The 19,761-nt window shown below is 41.2% G+C and overlaps 1 protein-coding gene across 1 annotated transcript; it reads left to right on the forward strand.

The window, feature by feature from the left end:
• The first annotated feature begins 419 nt into the window (after positions 1-419).
• Positions 420-2,170, forward strand: LOC104222299 (1-aminocyclopropane-1-carboxylate synthase 7-like). The gene is made up of 3 exons (XM_009773527.2): positions 420-590; positions 680-960; positions 1,102-2,170. The coding sequence occupies exons 1-3, from the start codon at positions 420-422 to the stop codon at positions 1,970-1,972; spliced, it is 1,323 nt and encodes a 440-aa protein (XP_009771829.1). The 3' UTR covers positions 1,973-2,170.
• The last annotated feature ends 17,591 nt before the right edge of the window (positions 2,171-19,761 follow it).

Genomic DNA, 19,761 nt, shown 5'->3' on the forward strand with positions numbered 1-19,761 from the left:
GATTGAGAATATACAAAACTCTGAAAAGATGACAGAAATTAACAGTTGTCACCAGCCATTTATACTATATTTGTAAAAAGCTCATGAGCGTTGATCTTGCTTCTTCTACAGAATCAATAATCGGTTCCTAGCTTCACCTTTTTTTTTTTTTCTTTCTGAGAGAGAATTTATTATCTCCATGTAAGTTGAGGCCCCCACCCCCCTTAAATCTATATAAGGTGGTCATTGACAAAAATGTTTCATTCAAATAGTGCTTCTCTCTTCTGAGTTCTACTCTCTCATCGATTTTTTTCCACTATCCACATTTATATTTTCTTCATCTCTCTCTCTCTAGAAGAAAATTAAGGCTCTTTTGCTAATTGATTAAGACTAAAGAAAAGATAACGAAAAGATCTACTAATAATTAAGAGCAATAAGCTATGGCCATAGAGATTGAGAAACCCATAGCTGGGCTATCAAAAATGGCCACGTCAGATACCCATGGAGAAGATTCACCCTACTTTGCTGGGTGGAAAGCATATGATGAAGATCCATTTGATGAAGTTCACAACCCATCTGGTGTTATTCAAATGGGATTGGCCGAAAATCAAGTAAGTGATTCTCCTATTTCAGTATATATATTCACATGAATGATCATTATTCTCATGTTGCTTAATAATTAATTTTCTTTTGTACGTAGGTGTCATTTGATTTGGTGGAAAAGTACTTGGAAAAGCACACATGCTCAGGGAGTGGAGTTTCTAGCTTCAGGGAAAATGCTTTATTCCAAGATTATCATGGACTGCTTTCATTTAGAAAGGCAATGGCTAGCTTCATGGAAAAAATAAGAGGTGGAAGGGCAAGATTTGATCCTGATCGAGTTGTTATTACAGCTGGCGCCACTGCTGCTAATGAGTTATTAACTTTCATCTTAGCTAATCCTGGCGATGCTTTGCTTGTTCCAACTCCTTACTATCCAGGGTATAACGTAACTACGTACTAAACATAGTAAACAAATATTTTCTAGCTATTACATTGGAAAAAAATTAAAGGACACTGAGAATCGTTGTTTGAAATATTTACCATTATTGTCTTATTTTACTTTTTTTTTTGTTTTTACAGATTTGACAGAGACTTGAGGTGGAGGACAGGTGTGCAAATCGTTCCAATCCATTGCGACAGTTCAAATACTTTCCAAGTTACTCCACAAGCCTTAGAAGAAGCCTACGAGGAAGCAGAATCCAAGAACATAAAAGTGAGAGGGGTTCTTATAACAAACCCCTCTAACCCATTAGGTGCCACCATCCAAAGGTGTGTACTTGAGGGCATTCTTGAATTTGTCACAAGAAAAAACATCCACCTTGTGTCCGATGAAATCTACTCGGGTTCCGCCTTTTGTGGCTCCGAATTTGTCAGCATTAGTGAAGTAATTGAATCAAGGAATTACATGGATTCAGAGAGGCCGCGGGTACACATTGTGTACAGCCTCTCCAAGGACCTGGGACTACCCGGGTTTCGAGTTGGGACAATCTACTCTTACAATGACAAAGTTGTGACAACTGCCAGGAGAATGTCGAGTTTCACATTGATTTCTTCTCAGACACAACAGCTCCTGGCTTCCATGTTGTCGGACGAGAAATTCACTGAGGATTACATAAAGACGAATCGTGAAAGGCTGAGGAGGAGATATGAAATGATCATTCATGGTTTAAAGAGTGCTGGGATTGAGTGCTTAAAAGGGAATGCGGGGTTGTTTTGCTGGATGGATCTGAGTCCTTTGTTGGAAAAACCTACAAAGGAATGTGAATTGGCCCTTTGGAACAGAATATTGCATCAAGTGAAACTGAATATTTCTCCAGGCTCCTCTTGCCATTGCTCAGAGCCTGGTTGGTTCAGGGTTTGTTTCGCCAACATGAGTGAAAATACGTTAGAAATTGCACTCAGAAGAATACATGATTTCATGGAAACAAAGAGAACAGAAAAGACTTACTGATCATGATCATTTCCAATTTTTTGTAGTTTTCCGTTTTTTTTCCTCTTCTTTTTTTGGTTTGGGGAATATTTTTTTCCCAGATGCGATTGCTTCTGGATTATTCTTGAATTATACCCATTCCAAGAATTGGATTTTTCCCGCAGGCACTGTACCTCGGATTGAATTTGAAGTTATATGTGGCATAATATTTATTTTTATTTTTGCATTGGCAGTCAGTCTCCAGAAAGTATGAACAGTTTAATTTTATGGTTGTAGAATAAATGCCGCGAGCATATATACCTTATGTAATCAGTAATTTCTGAAGCTTTTGACCAAGTAATTTTTCAGTTTAAGCAAGAAAGTGAATGTGGTTAGTTTTCAGTTCCTTGAGGAAAAAGGCTATTTACGTGACGGTTGACTCTTAAAAAGAATTACTCCCTCGGGGCGGATCTAGATCAAACATCACCGTTCTGTGAACCTAGTAATTTTTGCATAAACTTTGTATTTATAATAAAAAAAATTATTAAAAGTATAAGAATATTTGGCTTGAAACCGTGTTCGTTGGTCCAATTATCATGTAAATATAACTTGAGATTGTTGTAGAAATTCATAAGCTTAATTCTAGATCCGCCTCTGTCTCTATTCAATTTTACTTGTCTAGTATTCTAAAAATAAATTTTCACTATTGCTTGCACTTTTATATCAAGAGAAGATAAATTTTTTTCGTGCTATACCCATAGTATTAATTACTCAATTTTTTTCGTGCTATACCCATAGTATTAATTACTCATTTCAAATTATTTTCTCAAATCCATTAATAATATGCATCAATTAGTATGTGTATCATGATAAATTATACATTTCATTTATTATTTTGAAGTGGTATGCAAAGTCTATAGTGGACAAGTAAAAGTGAACGGAGGGGGTAAACAAATTTAATTTGTTTTGTTAAAGCAGGTACATCTATCAGCAGCTCAAAACTTCCAAAATATGATAAAGTTACGGCTTGTTCTCAATTATCATGCGATTTATTCAAGGAACTGCTTAAAATTCTATATGCATGGGAACTAGATCTCTCCTCCTTCATTGCAAGCTGTTTCTTCCTTTTGTTTTTTCTTCTTTTAAATTAATAAAGATTAGGAAAGTCAAAGCTAAGCCTATCAACCTCAATATTTAATAGTATAAAATGGCAGTAAAGTTCTTAAACTTTTGGTTTCGTAAAGTTTGCGTCAATGCCGTGTTTTTTGTGACCAACACTTCACTTTGTAACATCACCGCATAAGTACTCTAAAGTCTAAACACGGAATGGAAGTTCAATCCACCAACCAGATTATTTGTAAAATTCTCACATATTATTTTTGTTTAATCATTTGGTATCTAGCGCCTATGGAAATAATTAATTCGAATTTGTACCGCGTAGAATCTATTAAAAAGAAATGTTCTTAACCAAAAAATTCTTCATTTGGATCAAACTTACTTTAATTTAGAATGTCACTAAGGTAGGAGTTGTTGGGATCGAAATAATATGGTGCATGCGGAAGCTAACAATACAAAATTTGAAGACGATATAGTTCAGACAAAAAAGAAAATATAATAAAGAAGCATACTATATTAATATGGTTTGATCAAGTAACCTACATAAATTTGCTAACATTAAAAGAAAAAAAAAACTATTGACAGAAAAAAAAAATCTCCCCTAAACAAGACTACTTTAATAACTACATTGTGGATGTTGTTGTTGTTACTGTGAGAAGCAAAGATCCTCAATTTATAGATGTTTAAGTGTAACTACCTGAATGGTCGTTTTGAGTATCTGCATTTCGCTCGGTATTTTGAGGGCTCGAATATCTCCACATGATGTATTATGACTTGGGTAAATCATCAGTGTTGGTTATCAAGTTATCCGGAATCGATTTGGAAGAGTGAAATCCAAGATTTAAGCTCTAAGTTGGAAGAGTTGGCCAAGTTTGACTTTTAGCATTTGACCTCAAAATGGAGTTTTGTCAGTTCCGCTAGCTCCGTTGGGTGATTTTGGACGTAGGAGTGCACCCGGATTGTAATTTGGAGGTCCGTAGTCGAATTAGTCTTGAATTGGCGAAGAAAGTTGGATTTTTGGGAAGTTTGACCAGGAGTGGACTTTTTGATATCTGGGTCGCATTCCGATTTCGGAAGTTGGAATAGGTCCGTAATGGCAAATGTGACTTGTGTGCAAAATTTGAGATCAATTGGAGGTGATTTGATAGGTTTCGGCATCGGTTGTAGAAGTTGAAGTTTCAAAGTTCATTGATTTTGACTTGAGGTGTGATTCATCGTTTCGAGGCTGTTATGTGTGATTTGAAGCTTCAAGTAGTTTCGTTTCATCATATAGAACTTGTCTGCAAAATTCAACGCAATTTGGAGTTGATTTGATATGGTTCAGACGCTTGGTTGCAATTCTAAAAGTTCTTGACGTTTAGTTTGATCTTCATGCATTTTGGCATCCAATTCATGGTTTTAGAGGTTATTTTGATGATTTGAGTACGCGAGCGAGTTCGTGTTGTATTTCTGGACCTGGGTGCATGATTGGTTTGGAGCCCCGAGGGCTCAGGTGAGTTTCAGATTGGTTCCAGAATGATTTTGCATAATATTTGAGTGCTGGTACTGGTGTCATCGCATTTGCGATGTTTTGGTCGCAATTGCGAAGCAGCCATCGCATTTGCGAAAATTGGGTTGCTGGGTTAATTCACATTTGCTATGTGGGATTGTCCGCATTTGTGAGGAACCCTGCCGCTTTTACAAAGTGTTGGTCTTCGCATTTGCGAAGAATAGGGTCTCAAATGCGACCTTGACATGAAAGCTTCTGTTTCGCATTTACAATAAGTTTTTCGCTTTTGCGGGGGTCGCATTTGCGAACCCTCTATCTCAAATGCGACATCTGCAGCCTGTTAAATGCTGAGAATTCCGAGATTTTGCTTCATTTTGTTATGTTTTGAACCTTAGCTTCGATGAGAGGCAATTTTGTGAAGGGATTTTCATACCAATTCATTGGGTAAGTATCTTTAATCATTTCTTAACTATATTTCGTGATTATTTATAAGATTAACATCAAATTCATGAGAAATCTAGGAAAAAATTTGGGGATTTTGTCAAAACTTTGAAATATAAAATTTGGGAATTGAGAGTCGAATAAGACTCAGATTTGAAAACAAAACACGTATTCAGACTCGTGAGGCGATGCGTAGTCAAGACCTACCCTTTGACCCGGGTTCTGACCAGGCGGGCCAAAGTTTGACTTTTGTTGACTTTTTAGAAATTGTATAAAAATCATAGCATTATTACTTGGATTTGTTTTCTCTTGCATTGTGTGATATATTTAAGTTATCTTTGGCTAGATTGAGCCGAGCGAAGGTGAATTTATAAAGGAAAAAACTGAGTTGAGTATTGAGTTAGCCGAATTAAGGTAAGTGTCTTACCTAACTTTATTGATTGAATTTTTCCTCCTATTTGATATTGTTTGCCACATGCGAGGGTGATACATATATGAGGTGACGAGTGTATATGTATGTGTCAGGGTTAATCACGCTTGGGGGTAGATTATGTTATAATTGTGTCCTTGTATAATTACGTAACCTTCTTGCTTCATGCCTTACTCGACTCTTAGATACTAAGAACATAGTATTAAACGTTAGAAATCAAGATTTAGCTTATTATAACTTGGTCAAATTGATGGAATTCTGAGAATACATTGATGTGTCTAATTCGATTATCACTATGAAAAGTCATTAATACATTGTTACATCCAATCTTCTTGAGGTACTAGATTCTATACTTGTGTTGTTGATTATTTGGGAGATTTGTGGAAGTACTTGAATATTACGGTTCTTGAGGGTTTATTGAATCATCAATGGCTAGGAAAGTTGAGATTGAGATTGAGATTGAGATTTGTTTGGAATATTTATTTAAACACTCTCCTTGATGTTATTTATGCTTCTTGCCTTGTTTGTCATTGATACACACATGTTTGGTAAGGAAGAGTGTAAAGCATGAAAGATGATGTCGTGCTATTGTTTATACATTATCGTGTGAGGGAGAGTGTAAAGCACAAAGGGTGATAACGTGTCACATCATTTGAGAGTAAAAACACGAAGGGTGATGCCGTGCCACATCATTTGAGAGTAAAAGCACGAAGGGTGATGCCGTGCCTTTTTATTTATATTGTTATGCTTTTATATTATCGTGAGGTCATGGCACGATGGGTGTTTCTGTGCAGGCGAGGATGAGGGACATGTATTATATTGTGATATCCGTTTTCTGTGTATATGTTTACGTCTTTATCTTGAGTGGTTATTGTCGTATTTACAAACTTCGTGCGATTTCTTATTATTGTCCTATTCTTGCTCACTATTCCAATCGTTTTTGTATTGTCCATATCTTCTACTTGTTTAATTTGCAAACACATGCCTATTTCCTGCTATTATAATTACCTCTATGTCGTGTCTATTCTGTTGCATTTGAGTACAAGCCCTTTTTCTATGTTAGTCATTCATGCCTTTACTTATTAACTTGTAAAGATTATGTGTTTCCTTCTTATTTGTTATATATGTACTTAGGCCTCCATCATACTAGTTAATTGAAGTTGATACTCCTTATTTTCCAATTTCTATCATTACTCACATGCTTTCCGCCTAGTCTTTTACTGTTGCCCACATGTATATCCTCGTTCATTATTGCTACTTACGTATTTCCTACTTTGTAATTCATGTTACCAGTATTTCTGTCATCTAGTTGGTTCTGTTATACGTATATTAGGTGAGGATGAGATAAAAGTATGAAGGGTGTTGCCATGCAATTGACTTGATATCTGAGTACATTCCTCATGCTATGAAAGTTATGAAGTGACTATCGTGGTTTATCGGTTTCATTCTAAGGAAAGGATTGGTCGAGGTATTGTAAGATACTAAATTATGATCACTGCTAGTATTCAGTTATTGTTTGCGTATTCGTTTCATGTATTCTTCTCTGTTATATCGTGGTATAGTTCTATTGCTGATTTATAGTGCAAGTTTTATCAGTGAGTATCTTTAGACTAACAATCCTAGTCACTACTTCGACGAGGTTAGACAAGATACTTACCAGTACATAGGGTCGGTTGTACTGATACTACACTTTGTAAGCACGTGATTTTTGCTTTACGGACATTCGCTCCAAAAGAAAATAAAAATAGTGACAAATGGCTTCGTTGTACAATTGTTCGAGTTTTCATGTGTTGTTAGTCACTTGTGGATCTGTCCATTCTTTTTTTTGCATTTAATCATTAACAAACAAAATACAAAATATATGTATTAGGATGGTTAAACCATAATTCGGTCAGTAAAAGAAAATTCAAAAAATATATATGTGCACCGTTCGCCCTAGGCTCTTAGCTAACCTACGTAAATATTTTTGTGATAATTGTGTTAAAATGTTGCATTGTTGTTTAATTCCGTTACCTTATTATTTGTTATTTTTATTTTGTTTAAAAGAAAAGAAAAAATAATAAGAAAGAAAACAAAAGCAAAAGAGTAGGGAAAATCGGTTTGGGCCAAGAAATGAAACAAAATAGGCCCAAGACCAGGACACAGATCCAGTCCAAACACAGGCTGCCCGGACACGTCCCAAACGACGTCGTATCAGCGCCTCAATCTGAGCCGTTGATTCATGGCAATCAAACGGTCCAATACAGCCCCTGCTAAGTCGAAACGACGTCGTTTCAGGCAAGTTAATCTGGGCCGTTCATTCCCATTGATCCAACGGATCCAGGCCTTCCTCTAAACCCGTCAACATGACCCGATCCAATCCCCTACCCGGTCATAACCCACTATCATCTCCCGAACGACGTCGTCCCTCCTCAATGGTTAGATCCTGGCCCTTGATCTCAATTGATCCAATGGCCAGGATCTAAACCCTCAATACATATATAAACCTAACCCCCTTACCCCACGCCCCAAGCCACACCCCCCCCTCGGCCACTATTCACCATCTTCCCCAGGCTCCCTTTCCTCTCAAACCCTAGCAGCCTAGGTTTCCCACCATAAGCCTGGCAACCACAGTTCCGATGACCACCAAAATAACACCCCCGATGCACCCGACCATCCTGAACACGAATCCACTAACCACAAGCCTCGAATCACTTCCGTTCGTCTCGAATCTTCGTTTGAAGATTTGAGTCGAACCTGGACCTATGCCAAACCACCCCATCTTCATGCTAGACACTCTCCTGACCTTCCTCGTGACCAAACCAAGCTTGGTTTGGTCCGAATCCACCCACAACTCCCAAAAATCCAGATCTGGAAATCCAGACTTCTGAAGCACATGCACCTGGGGAACCCGGCCAGTTTTGACATAGGTTTGAGGTCTAATAGACCTTAACCAAGGTGTTCTCATGTGAGAACACCCTGATTAAGGTTTGTTCGGCCTCAAAGGTTCGAAGTCGAGTTTGATTTGGGTCTGTTTGGTTTAAACATTTTGGTAAGTTTTCCGTTCTTTTGTTTTATTTCCAAATAAGTTGTCAGCATATCTCTTTGTGTTGTTTGTTATTTTGTTACTTCTTCCAGATTTCTTTCATCTCTGTTAAAGACCCTTTATTTGGTCGATTGTCTTCTGTTTGTTCTGAATACACTCTGTGATAAACATGATCGTCAGTTAGATTAATCGTCAAAGGAACTAATTCATATAGGCCCAGTAATTTAATAAAAGTTGTCTGATACCCTTTAGGTCCCCGAACGTGTTGTTTATATGAGCGACTGATTATTACCTGCTATAATTAGTATAGTCGACTCGATAAATGTCGTCGATTAGTTTTCTATAACTAATGGATCGAAGGAGCTAGGAGTTTCACATAACTAATTAAACTCGGACACTGGCTGGATGACCTAGTAATGTTTGAAATGGTCTGTTGGCATTATAAAAATGACTAAAAGGGTTCAGTCTAGGCAGTCCTGAGTTCGAGTTTTCATCAGTGCAAAAATGCCCTAATGCTGCAATAGGCAGGGGCAGTAATAATCAAGGTTAACGGGGGTATTCTGGGGTGTTTAAAAAGAACAGAAGTAATTAGTTTAAGTGAGCTGACAAAAAGGGTACTAACTTAGGATTAAACTAATACCAATGGGGGAACAAGACACAAGGGTATGGGGGCTCAAAATGAATAAACAAATGAGCCCATAATTCTGGATTAAACAAAACCAGGCGTGGGGAATAAAGGGAGCTGACACCAAGCATGCTGAGCATGGGCTTAAAGAGTATGGGCATTCTGCCAATTGGCAGGCAGGGCAGCTCAGCTGTAATGGTGCATTTGGCCTATAAATAGGCCATTTGATAACTAAAACAGGGGCTGAAGTTTAAGGGTCTTAGGCTGGACATTTTTGAGTCTGGAGAGAAAGAAAAAAAAAACAAAAAGAAAATTTCAGAATATTGTAACAAAACACTGTCTGAAAACTGCTTAGGAGTTCAAGTTAGCCAAGCTGTCTTTGCTAATTGTTGTTGGTTATTTGCCGAGCTGTTTGTGATTGTTGAACTGCTGGTGCTGTTATATTGAATACTCTGGTTTTCTGTTGGTTCATCATTCTGTTTCTGGGACTGCTTGTTTGTTGCTCGACCACTTGTGAGCTTCATCATTGTGGCTGGTTGTTGTTGCTGTGTTGTTGGTGTTATCTGCTGTTGCTGTATTCACTGCATATTGCTTAGCTGATCATTCCTTTCTTCTTTGTCCTCCTTACCAGGTACACAATCGATACCACTAATGTAACTGAGAGTTTGAACATAAATGCAAAAGAGAGGACCTGCAGATTGTTTATATACACGTGGACTGTTGTGTTAAATGTCATGTAGTATATAGTAGTTACATTTTTGTTTGGATAATAGAAGTAGCCTACATGCTTAGTGTATCAATGCAGGTTAATGCATGCTAGTCATGTATGTGTGCTGTTAGGTGAAAAAACATTCCCAGTGTAATAAGTTGTACCTTTAGACTTAGTCTGAGGGTGTAATATATTCTCTAATGTAAGCCAAATAGGAAAACTATCCACTTTAGTTAAAATTCTTTCTCCTTTTGCCAGATTGTCCCATATAAATTGATAAACTCATTTCACAGAACAAAGAATCAGTCCTAGGCCTCAATCTCATGAAGGCCGAGCCCAAATCGAAACAAATCAGTTAGGCCCATATCGAAAAAGGGGGCCTAAGTCTGGCCATCTCGCATGAGCTAGGTTTGGGCCCATAATTTTCGGCTAGTTATCCATAATCGCAGTCACATTTTATTATTCTGTAAAAGCATTTTAAATCCTGTTATAAGTAAACTCGCAATCATGTAATTAATTAGGACTGTCTACCGTTTTCAATTGATAGAGACGAACACGACAAGAAACGTAGTTGCTATAGGATATCCTTTTAAAATAAGAACGAGATGAGCCTCGATGAAAATAAACAAAACACGCAGATGCGGGGCCCTTGTTAAATGTAAATCATTGAAGCATTTAGTTTCCCGGACGGGTTGTTTAGCAAATCTCACAACCTTCCTAAAATGACAACACGTTAGTCTCTTTAGGATACGCTTTAATAAACTTTACCTTCTTAAACTCGGGTGCACATTTATGTGACCCAAATCCAAATCTCGACGGATTCGAAATGCCTCTCTAATCACGGGTACATTGACTGTGACGTGGTTCGAGATGCATGTCCATGACGTTGCAAATTCATTAGAAATAAAGAACGAGGTGAGCCTCGCCAAATAAAAATACAAATTGCGGGGCCCTCAATAAATATTGCTTTAAAAATTGTTTAGGCTTCGGGATGGACCGTTTAGTAAAATTCCACGGTCCTACCCAAAATAAATACGCTAGTCGCTTTAGGCGCGCCTTTAATAATTTAATTTCCTTAAACTCGGGTGCACATTGATGTGACCCAAATCCAAATCTCAACGGAGTCAAAGTGTGTCGACGACCACGGGTACATTGATTGTAACGCGGTTCGAGATACATTTTCACAACGTTGCAATTCTTGATAAAAACAGTAAATGATAAAAGCGGTTAAAAGTTAAATTTTGCACATAAGTTCACACTTGTATAAAATCAGATAATCAAGCCGAATATAACAGTTGAGCGACCGTGCTAGAACCACGGAACTCGGGAATGCCTAACACCTTCTCCCGGGTTAACAGAATTCCTTATCCGGATTTCTGGTACGCAGACCATAATATAGAGTCATTCTTTTCCTCGATTCGGGATTAAAATTGGTGACTTGGGACACCCTAAATCTCCCAAGTGGCGACTCTGAATAATTAAACCAATCCCGTTTCGATTGTCCTTTAATTGGAAAAAACTCCCCTGCGCCCCCGCGGGCGCGTAAAAAGGAGGTGTGACAGCTCTGGCGACTCTGCTGGGGATCTGTAACCCAGAACCACTGGTTCAGGGTTAAGAATTCGAGCTTAAAATAATTGTTATTATTTGGCTTTATTTATTATCTGGTTTTTTACGTGTTTGAGCCTAATGTGCTAAATGCTGCTTTTACTGCTTTGATATTATTTGGACTGTATATATAAACTGTGCCGAAACCCTTCTCTTCTTACCTCCGGGGAGAAGCTCGCTGGTCGAGACTCCCTATTCTGTTAGTGTCAATACCCGAAATAAGAAAGAGGACGGATAAGTTACGAAGCCGGACGGCCTTTTGGTTCCCGGTAAGTTGCCCCTCCTCGGCCCGAGTTGTCTGCTCGGGTACACTGTCTAGAACACTGACCCAGGTTTTGAACATAGAATAACGTGACTTCATGCCGGATCCCTAGTAGGAGCGCTTATTTGCATCATGTTGCATATGACTTAGGGGACTCAACACAGGGGTTGGGTCCGTCTAGGACTAGCAACCTGGTATGAAAGGACCATCCTAATGCATCCCATTTGTTTTCCGTGCATCTATTTGTCTCAAGCCCGCATGCTGACCAGTGTTTGAATAATGGAAATCGAAAAAAAAGGGGAAGGAATAGCGGTTAAGGAGTTAATTGTTTATTTTTGAAAAAAAAGCCAATGCCAAAATACAGTCAAAACTCTGCTGAAATTTTGAGAAAATGAAAGGAAAATGTCTTATTAGTTTTATTTTAATTAATTGCAAAGGAAAAATAGAAAAGAAGAAAAAAGGGGTCGTCGTTCTACTTTTATATACTTTTAAATATATATATATATGGTTTGTCCTGTCGCAAAAATGAAGATGGAAAAGAGTCTTATTTTTGATATATATATATATCTCTACATATATATATACAAATATAAAAATACGCCTTTATTTGTGGCAAAATTACTGGTTTTGCCAAAAGTCATGAAAGTAATAAATGTGCAGGGTTTTTCATAAAGTTTTATAAAAGTAGACGTCTAAATAAAGTTTTATTATTTTTTTTTATTATTTTTTATTATTCACTTAGGCATAATCACCCCAATAAATGTGCAGGATGAGCACGGTACAAAACGAACCCTTTTCAATAATGACCAGGATCCCGTTTGAGTTGCGGTTATGGTGGAACGACTTAGGCAAAGAAGGGCAAGACAAAGTAAGGAAATATCTGAAAGGTCTCCCGGACCTACTAAACATTCAGCCTCGGGGTGATATCATCAGATCATTGGTCACTTGTTGGGATTCCGCACACAACGTGTTCCATTTTTCGGACTTCGAGCTCACCCCGACGTTGGAAGAAATAGCAGGGTACATCGGGATTGATGAAGCCCCTTTTAGATTCAAATACTTAATTGCACCTAGAGCTGTCACGGTACACAGGTTTCTGGATTTCCTAAAAATACCTCGGACATTCCACCATCCAGATCTTGCCAAAGGATTCTGCAGTCTCCACCTCATATATGCTAGATACGGTCACATGGGCGGGTTCAATAAGCCGGATTTCAAGCTATGCAGTAGAGGCAACCGACAAAAGTGGGACGAACACAGGCTAGTGGCTTTTATGACAGCCTTTCTGGGACTTATAGTGTTCCCTAGGAAAGATGGAAACATTGATCTAAGGATAGCCGGGGTTGTCAATACTTTGCTTACCCAAGATAAAAGTACTCTGGCGCCTATGATTATGGCTGACATTTTCCGGGCTCTCACTGCTTGTCGAGCCAGGGGCGACTTTTTCGAAGGATGTAACCTACTGTTGCAAATGTGGATGACCGATCATTTATGCCATCGCTCCTCACTTTTGGGTTATGGTTCGCCAGAAAAAACTTGTATTGGAGAATTCTACACGAGAATCAAAGGGCTCAATTTACCTAAGGGAGTCACATCATGGACCGCATTTCTCCGAACTCTCACTGCCAGCCAAATCCAGTGGACGCTCGGATGGTCACCTATCGAGGAAATCATATACATGCCGGCAACCCGGCCTCACTTTCTGTTGATGGGACTGAAAAGTATCCAACCCTATGCACCATATCGGGTTTTGAGGCAACTTGGGAGGTACCAAGTGGTACCGAAAGATGAAGATTTGAGTACCCAAGTGATTGAAATCAGTCCGAACGGTCATTTCCCTGAAGAAGAAGTCCGCCAAATATGGAGTGAATGCCAACATCTGACAGCAAACACTTGTGTGATTAATACGGCACAAGGGGAAGTCGCCCCAGAATATCACGCTTGGTTTAGAGGTAGCCTGTCCTACGAAAGACCGGCTAAGAGGCCGCATCTCAAAGATTTCGTAGAATCATCCCAAGGGCAATGGAACTGGTTAGCAAAAGAGAAGGGTTATCGGGCAGAGATTGGCGATTTGAAGCTACAAATGGATAGTCTGAAATTCGATAATAGCGTACAAGTCGCGGCGGATCGAAGCGAAAAGAATAGATTGATCCAAGAGAACGAAGAGCTTAAGGCCCAAATCCAAAAATTGAGATTGTCTCTCGACGAGCAGCCCAGAAGTCGATCAGACCAGCGGTTGATAAAGGGTTTGAAAAGGGAGATCGCGGAATGGCGAGACAGGTTAGAAGAATCCGAAAAGGTCATGACAGAGTTCAAGGCACGGTGGGGAACAAGAGTAGATAAGCATCGCCGGTGTTTGAACCAATTGAAACGTGACCACGAGAAGACTGTGGCCAAAATAAAGAGGGAGATGGCTACACTCGAGTTTAAAGCAGTTAAGCAGGCCGGGGATTTCCAATCGGAGAGTAGATACTGTTACGACTTGTTGGCCCAAATGAAGGAAGAAGTGCGACAGCTGAGGGATCAGCATATACAGGACTCACAGGTATTCAAGACGTGCAGTGATCAGATAAGACACCTACTCATAGAGAAGAAAAAAACCAGAGACAAGATCAGGGCCATTGCCCATGCCATCATCAGAAGGTGTCGACGGTGTGAAAACATGACCTGTGTTACCGTTCTCCCAGTAGTGATGGGTTATGTCAAACAGACCATGCACGAGTTGGAGCAGCTCGAAAGGGATCTCGCACCTAGAACCGCGAAAAGGCCGAACGATGCCTCGCGAGTCCCTAAGTTGGAAAATTAACCTCCGGCCGAGTCTTGTTTTAGTTAAGCTTTGATGTTTTCCCATATGTTGTTTTCCATTTTTTCTTCAATCAAATAGGGTCAAAGAACCATGGAGTCTGTACTGTTGCTATGTTGTTTGAAGCAATGTGTAATAGCAAATTTTGATAATGAAATTAAGTGACTCCGGAAGAATTTCTATGTGTCTTTACTTTAAGGCAGAACTACGCCTGGTCTGATTCACGCGGGGACGTGATACGTAGGCAATCCCCATAAGATTCGACCGCTTTTTAAATAAAGAAAAGAAAATGTAAATAAAATAAAAACGCGGGGTTTCGCATAATACTCTAAAAAAGAGACGAATGAACAAACCGGGATGACGCATGTGGTTTGAAGCAAAGCATGTAGAAACGGTCAACTGCCTAGGTGCATTGCATCCTCTATGTGTTATGATCAAATCTGTTAAGCTCTAACACTAACAAAGTTTGTTGTTGTCTGATACCAGACAGTTAGTTGTTAAAGAATTCTGGCAACACATTCATACCAAACCAGATCCAAAGGACCGGTAGCAACAAGCATGACCACTTCTGAGAATAGTAATGAGGAAGAAAGGCCGATGAGCCAGTTGCTAAAAGAGGCAATGGAAAAGATTGAGAGGATGGGACTGGAGATGCATGCCATGCAGCTAGCCCTGGCCAAAACGCAAAAGAGCCCTGAGACACTGGGACACGTACCGGAGTACCCTCACTCTGGCCCTTCCACAAGCCGCCCAAACCCCCTCTATCATCAAGAGAGAAGCCCTCATGATTCCCAAGCTCCACCACCCCACCAACCTCTCCCAACATCCAATATTCCCATTTTTGTGGGACCTGCATCAGCCCCTTTGCAGCGAACGACCAGTGAGCCATTGTTTCAGGCTCACGATACACAGTACTATCCCCCTGAGCCTACATTCCACGCACCGGAACCACAGGTTTACAATCCCCATTTGGAAGTACCGGCAGAGGTTGAGAAGCCTGTTAAGGCCCCAGAACAGGATGAAGTGTTAAGAAAGTTCAAAAGCCTGGAGCAATCCTTCAGAAACTTGCACGGGCTGGGCAATCAAGTCAGCGTGGCATACAAAGATCTGTGCCCTTTCCCAGATGTCCAACTCCCGGCTGGGTTCAAGATGCCCAAGTTTGATTTATATGAAGGGCACGGTGATCCCATGGCACATTTGCGGGGGTTCTGTAGCAAAATGAGAGGGGCAGGAGGCAAGGATGAGCTTTTGATAGCTTACTTCGGCCAAAGTCTGAGCGGATCTGCGCTGGAATGGTATACCAGGCAGGATTTCAGCAGGTGGTACACGTGGGATGATCTGGCACAGGCTTTTGCAGGTCATTTCCAGTACAATCTAGAGATAGTCCCTGACCGTCTCACGTTATTGAGGACTGGGAAGAAACCCGGGGAAAGTTTTCGCGAGTTCGGGTTCCGTTGGAGAGAACAAGCAGCTAGGGTCGATCCTCCCATGAGAGAGGGAGAAATGGTAGACTACTTTTTGCAGACATTGGATCCAACCTACTTTGGTCACTTGGTGACAACGGTTGGAAAATCTTTCAACGAGGTAGTCAAAATAGGGGTCATGATAGAAGAAGGTTTGAGGTCGGACAAGATCTTAAACTATTCGGCACTTAAGGCCACGACCCAGGCTATTCAAAGCGGCACGGGAGGTGCGCTAAGAAGAAAGAAAGAAGAGGTTGCCACGATCGAGGCAGGCAGTTGGTCCAGGGCTGGCAGGCCACACTACAACCAACCCAGGCCTCACAGGTCAAACTATCCATACAACCCACCACAAAATTTCTATCCACCTCGAGAACCACATTGTTCCGTACACCAAGCCCAGGTATACACTCAGCCTCCGGTTCGCCCACAATGGCGCGCACCGGCTCCCCAGAACATATATGCACCACCACAAAACACTTACCCTCCACCAAGGGCATATAGAAATCCTTCAGGGGCAGGTTTCCGGGGAAATCCAGATGCCAGAAATGACAGGTTGCGGAAGCAAAGAACCTTCACCGAACTGGGAGAAACCTACACCGCTGTGTTCCACAAGCTGCGGCAATTGGGTTTGGTTAGTCCCGTCCATACTCGGGAACCAAATCCCCCGCCTCAGAATTTGGATCGTTCAATCAGTTGTGAATACTGTTCAGGGATGCCCGGGCACGATACCGAGAAGTGTTGGAAGTTAAGGCATGCCATACAGGATCTTATTGACACCAATAAGATCGAGGTCCAGACACCGGAGACTCCTAACATCAACCAAAATCCACTGCCAGCGCACCACGAAGCTCACATGATTGAGTTGGTGTGTGAGGGAGGTGAATTAAGAAAACCCTCACAAACAGTGATGATGATCCAAGCTGCCCCAAAAGAAGTCTTAACCAGGGGAGGAACAAATGCACAGTCGCAGGGAGAAGGTGTCAAGCCGGTAGTATTATGGGGGAAGAACCCGTCCGTCATAGCAAGCAAACCCGAGCCAAGCAAGTTGGTAATACCAGGGATCCTGCCCACACCGGCGGTCGTGTTGATAGGGGTATGTAGAGAACGGGTAACCATAAAGCCGGTGGTCCAACTGCCAATGCTTGACAGCAGGGCTGTCCCCTGGAAATATGAAAAAGCAGTGGTAACGTACCAAGGAAAACAGGTGGAAGAAGTCAGTTGTGAAGCGCAAGGGCTGACTCGATCAGGTCGATGTTTTGCTCCGATGGAGTTAAGGAAAACCAACCCAGTGGCAACCAAGAAGCCAGTGTCAGAAGAAGAGGCCGAAGACTTCCTGAGGAAGATGAAAGTGCAAGACTATTCTGTGGTTGAGCAGCTGAGAAAAACACCTGCCCAGATCTCACTATTGTCATTACTCCTCCATTCCGAGGAACATCGCCGAGCCCTGTTAAAAATATTGAACGAGGCCCATGTACCCAGTGAGATTTCTGTAAACCACCTGGAAACCATTGCCAGCAAGATTTTCGAGGTGAACAGAGTGACATTCTCAGATGATGACCTGCCGGTGGAAGGTACAGAGCACAACAAAGCTCTATACCTAGCTGTCAAATGTGAAGACTCGGTGGTAACCCGAGTATTAGTGGATAACGGCTCAAGCGCCAATATTTGTCCATTATCCACCCTGGACCAGTTAAAGATTGACCGTGGAAGAATCCGGGAGAATAGCATCTGTGTCCGAGGGTTTGACGGAAACGGAACAGCCACTGTGGGGGATGTTGTACTTGAACTAACCATTGGCCCGGTCCTGTTTACCATGGAATTCCAGGTATTGGACGCCACGGTATCTTACAATTTGCTGTTAGGACGACCTTGGATTCATGCAGCTAAAGCGGTGCCTTCCACCCTACATCAGGCAGTGAAGTTCGAGTGGGAAAGACAAGAGGTCGTGTTGCACGGTGAGGATACAACATGCACCATGGGCGGAACCATTGTGCCTTTCATAGAGACCACTGATGACAAGGGTCCTTGGGTCTACCAGATTCTCGATACAGGGTCGGCCAACAAAATCTCTGAAGGAGAAATCATCCCGCACCTTAGGGTAGCTGCCGCGACAGTCATGATGGTATCGGAGATGCTGGGTAATGGGTTTGTGCCGGGAAAAGGCCTGGGAGTTGAACTTCAAGGGATAGTCCAACCTGTCTCCCTTCCTAAAAATCTGGAAACTTTCGGGTTGGGGTTCAAACCAACCCCAGCAGACAGGAAGCAAGCGCGAAAAATGAAGAAGAGGGTCTGGTTTCTGCCTAAACCAGTACCACGACTCTCGAGGTCTTTTGTTAAAGCTAGTGCCAAGGGGTCAGCGATCCCAAAGATTCAAGGACCTTTGATCGGCATAAATGAAGACCTGAATCAGAGTTTTGAGAGACTATTCGCGGATGTCAGTGTGGTGGAAGCTGGAGAGGGTTCCAGCAGGGCAGAGATACAATTTGTGGGGCCTGAGGCCAAGACCAACAATTGGACGGTTACTCCTCTTCCTGTCCGAGGGGAGTCTTGGTAGTAGGCTTTGATTAATGTTTTGTTTGTTTGTTTGTTTGATCGGATTATTCAAGGGTGTAATCCCAATTTTACTTTCGTTTTGTAAAAGTGTGAACCCTTTTTATCCTGCAAATTTAATAAAGTTCTTTTCTTTTGTCCCATTTTAATTTCTGGTTTTGTTCTTTTTCTTTCTGAACAGTTCTCTTTTTACTGGTCCTAATGACATGGCATGCACAGCGGATCTTCGACCTAGTCTAATAAATCAATCTGAATCTGACTCAACAATGCAAGAGGTCGTTTGTGATAATGAATCCGAATGTGACGAAGGAGAAGCCTTCGAAGAAATAAATCGAGAACTGTGCCAATTTGAAGAGAAACCCAAGCCTAACCTAAATGACACTGAGGCTGTGAACCTAGGAGACGCTGATATCATCCAAGAGACCAAAATTAGCATCCACATTGAGCCAAATGTCAAAGCAGAATTGATCGAAACTCTCAGGGAATTCAAAGATGTTTTTGCATGGTCATATGATGATATGCCTGGATTGAGCACCAATTTAGTGGTTCACAAATTGCCCACTGACCCGGCATGCCCTCCGGTCAAGCAAAAACTAAGGAAATTTAAAACAGAAATGAGTGTAAAGATCAAAGAAGAAGTGATCAAGCAATTACAATCGAAGGTCATTCGGGTCACTCGGTATCCCGAATGGTTGGCCAATGTGGTACCAGTCCCAAAGAAGGATGGAAAAATCAGGGTGTGCGTCGACTACCGCAACCTCAACAAAGCAAGTCCCAAGGACAATTTCCCGTTACCCAACATTCATATCCTGATCGATAATTGCGCTGGGCGCGAGATCGGATCCTTTGTGGATTGCTATGCGGGTTATCATCAGATCCTAATGGATGAGGAGGATGCTGAGAAGACAGCATTTATTACGCCATGGGGAACCTACTGCTATCGGGTAATGCCGTTCGGTTTAAAGAACGCTGGGGCAACGTACATGCGAGCAATGACTGCTGTGTTTCATGACATGATACACAAAGAAATAGAGGTGTACGTCGATGATGTGATCATCAAATCTTGGCGTCAGGAGGACCATGTGGCAGACCTAAGGAGATTTTTCCAAAGACTCCGGAGGTATGATATCAAGCTTAACCCGGCCAAATGCGCATTCGGGGTTCCATCAGGAAAGTTGCTAGGATTCATCGTCAGTCGACGGGGGATTGAGTTAGACCCATCCAAAATTGAATCCATCCGAGATTTGCCACCGCCAAGGAACAAAACAGAGGTAATGAGTTTGCTGGGTAGACTCAATTACATCAGCAGGTTC

This window comes from Nicotiana sylvestris, chromosome 7, assembly GCF_000393655.2.
Source record: "Nicotiana sylvestris chromosome 7, ASM39365v2, whole genome shotgun sequence".
NCBI classification, from domain to species: Eukaryota; Viridiplantae; Streptophyta; class Magnoliopsida; order Solanales; family Solanaceae; genus Nicotiana; species Nicotiana sylvestris.

Excerpts from the sequence above, each read along its gene's own strand:
- LOC104222299 (XM_009773527.2), top strand. The coding sequence starts at position 420 with ATGGCCATAGAGATTGAGAAACCCATAGCTGGGCTATCAAAAATGGCC. Across the intron at positions 591-679 it reads TGGGATTGGCCGAAAATCAA|GTGTCATTTGATTTGGTGGA; the intron begins GTAAGTGATTCT and ends TTTTGTACGTAG. Across the intron at positions 961-1,101 it reads CCAACTCCTTACTATCCAGG|ATTTGACAGAGACTTGAGGT; the intron begins GTATAACGTAAC and ends TTGTTTTTACAG.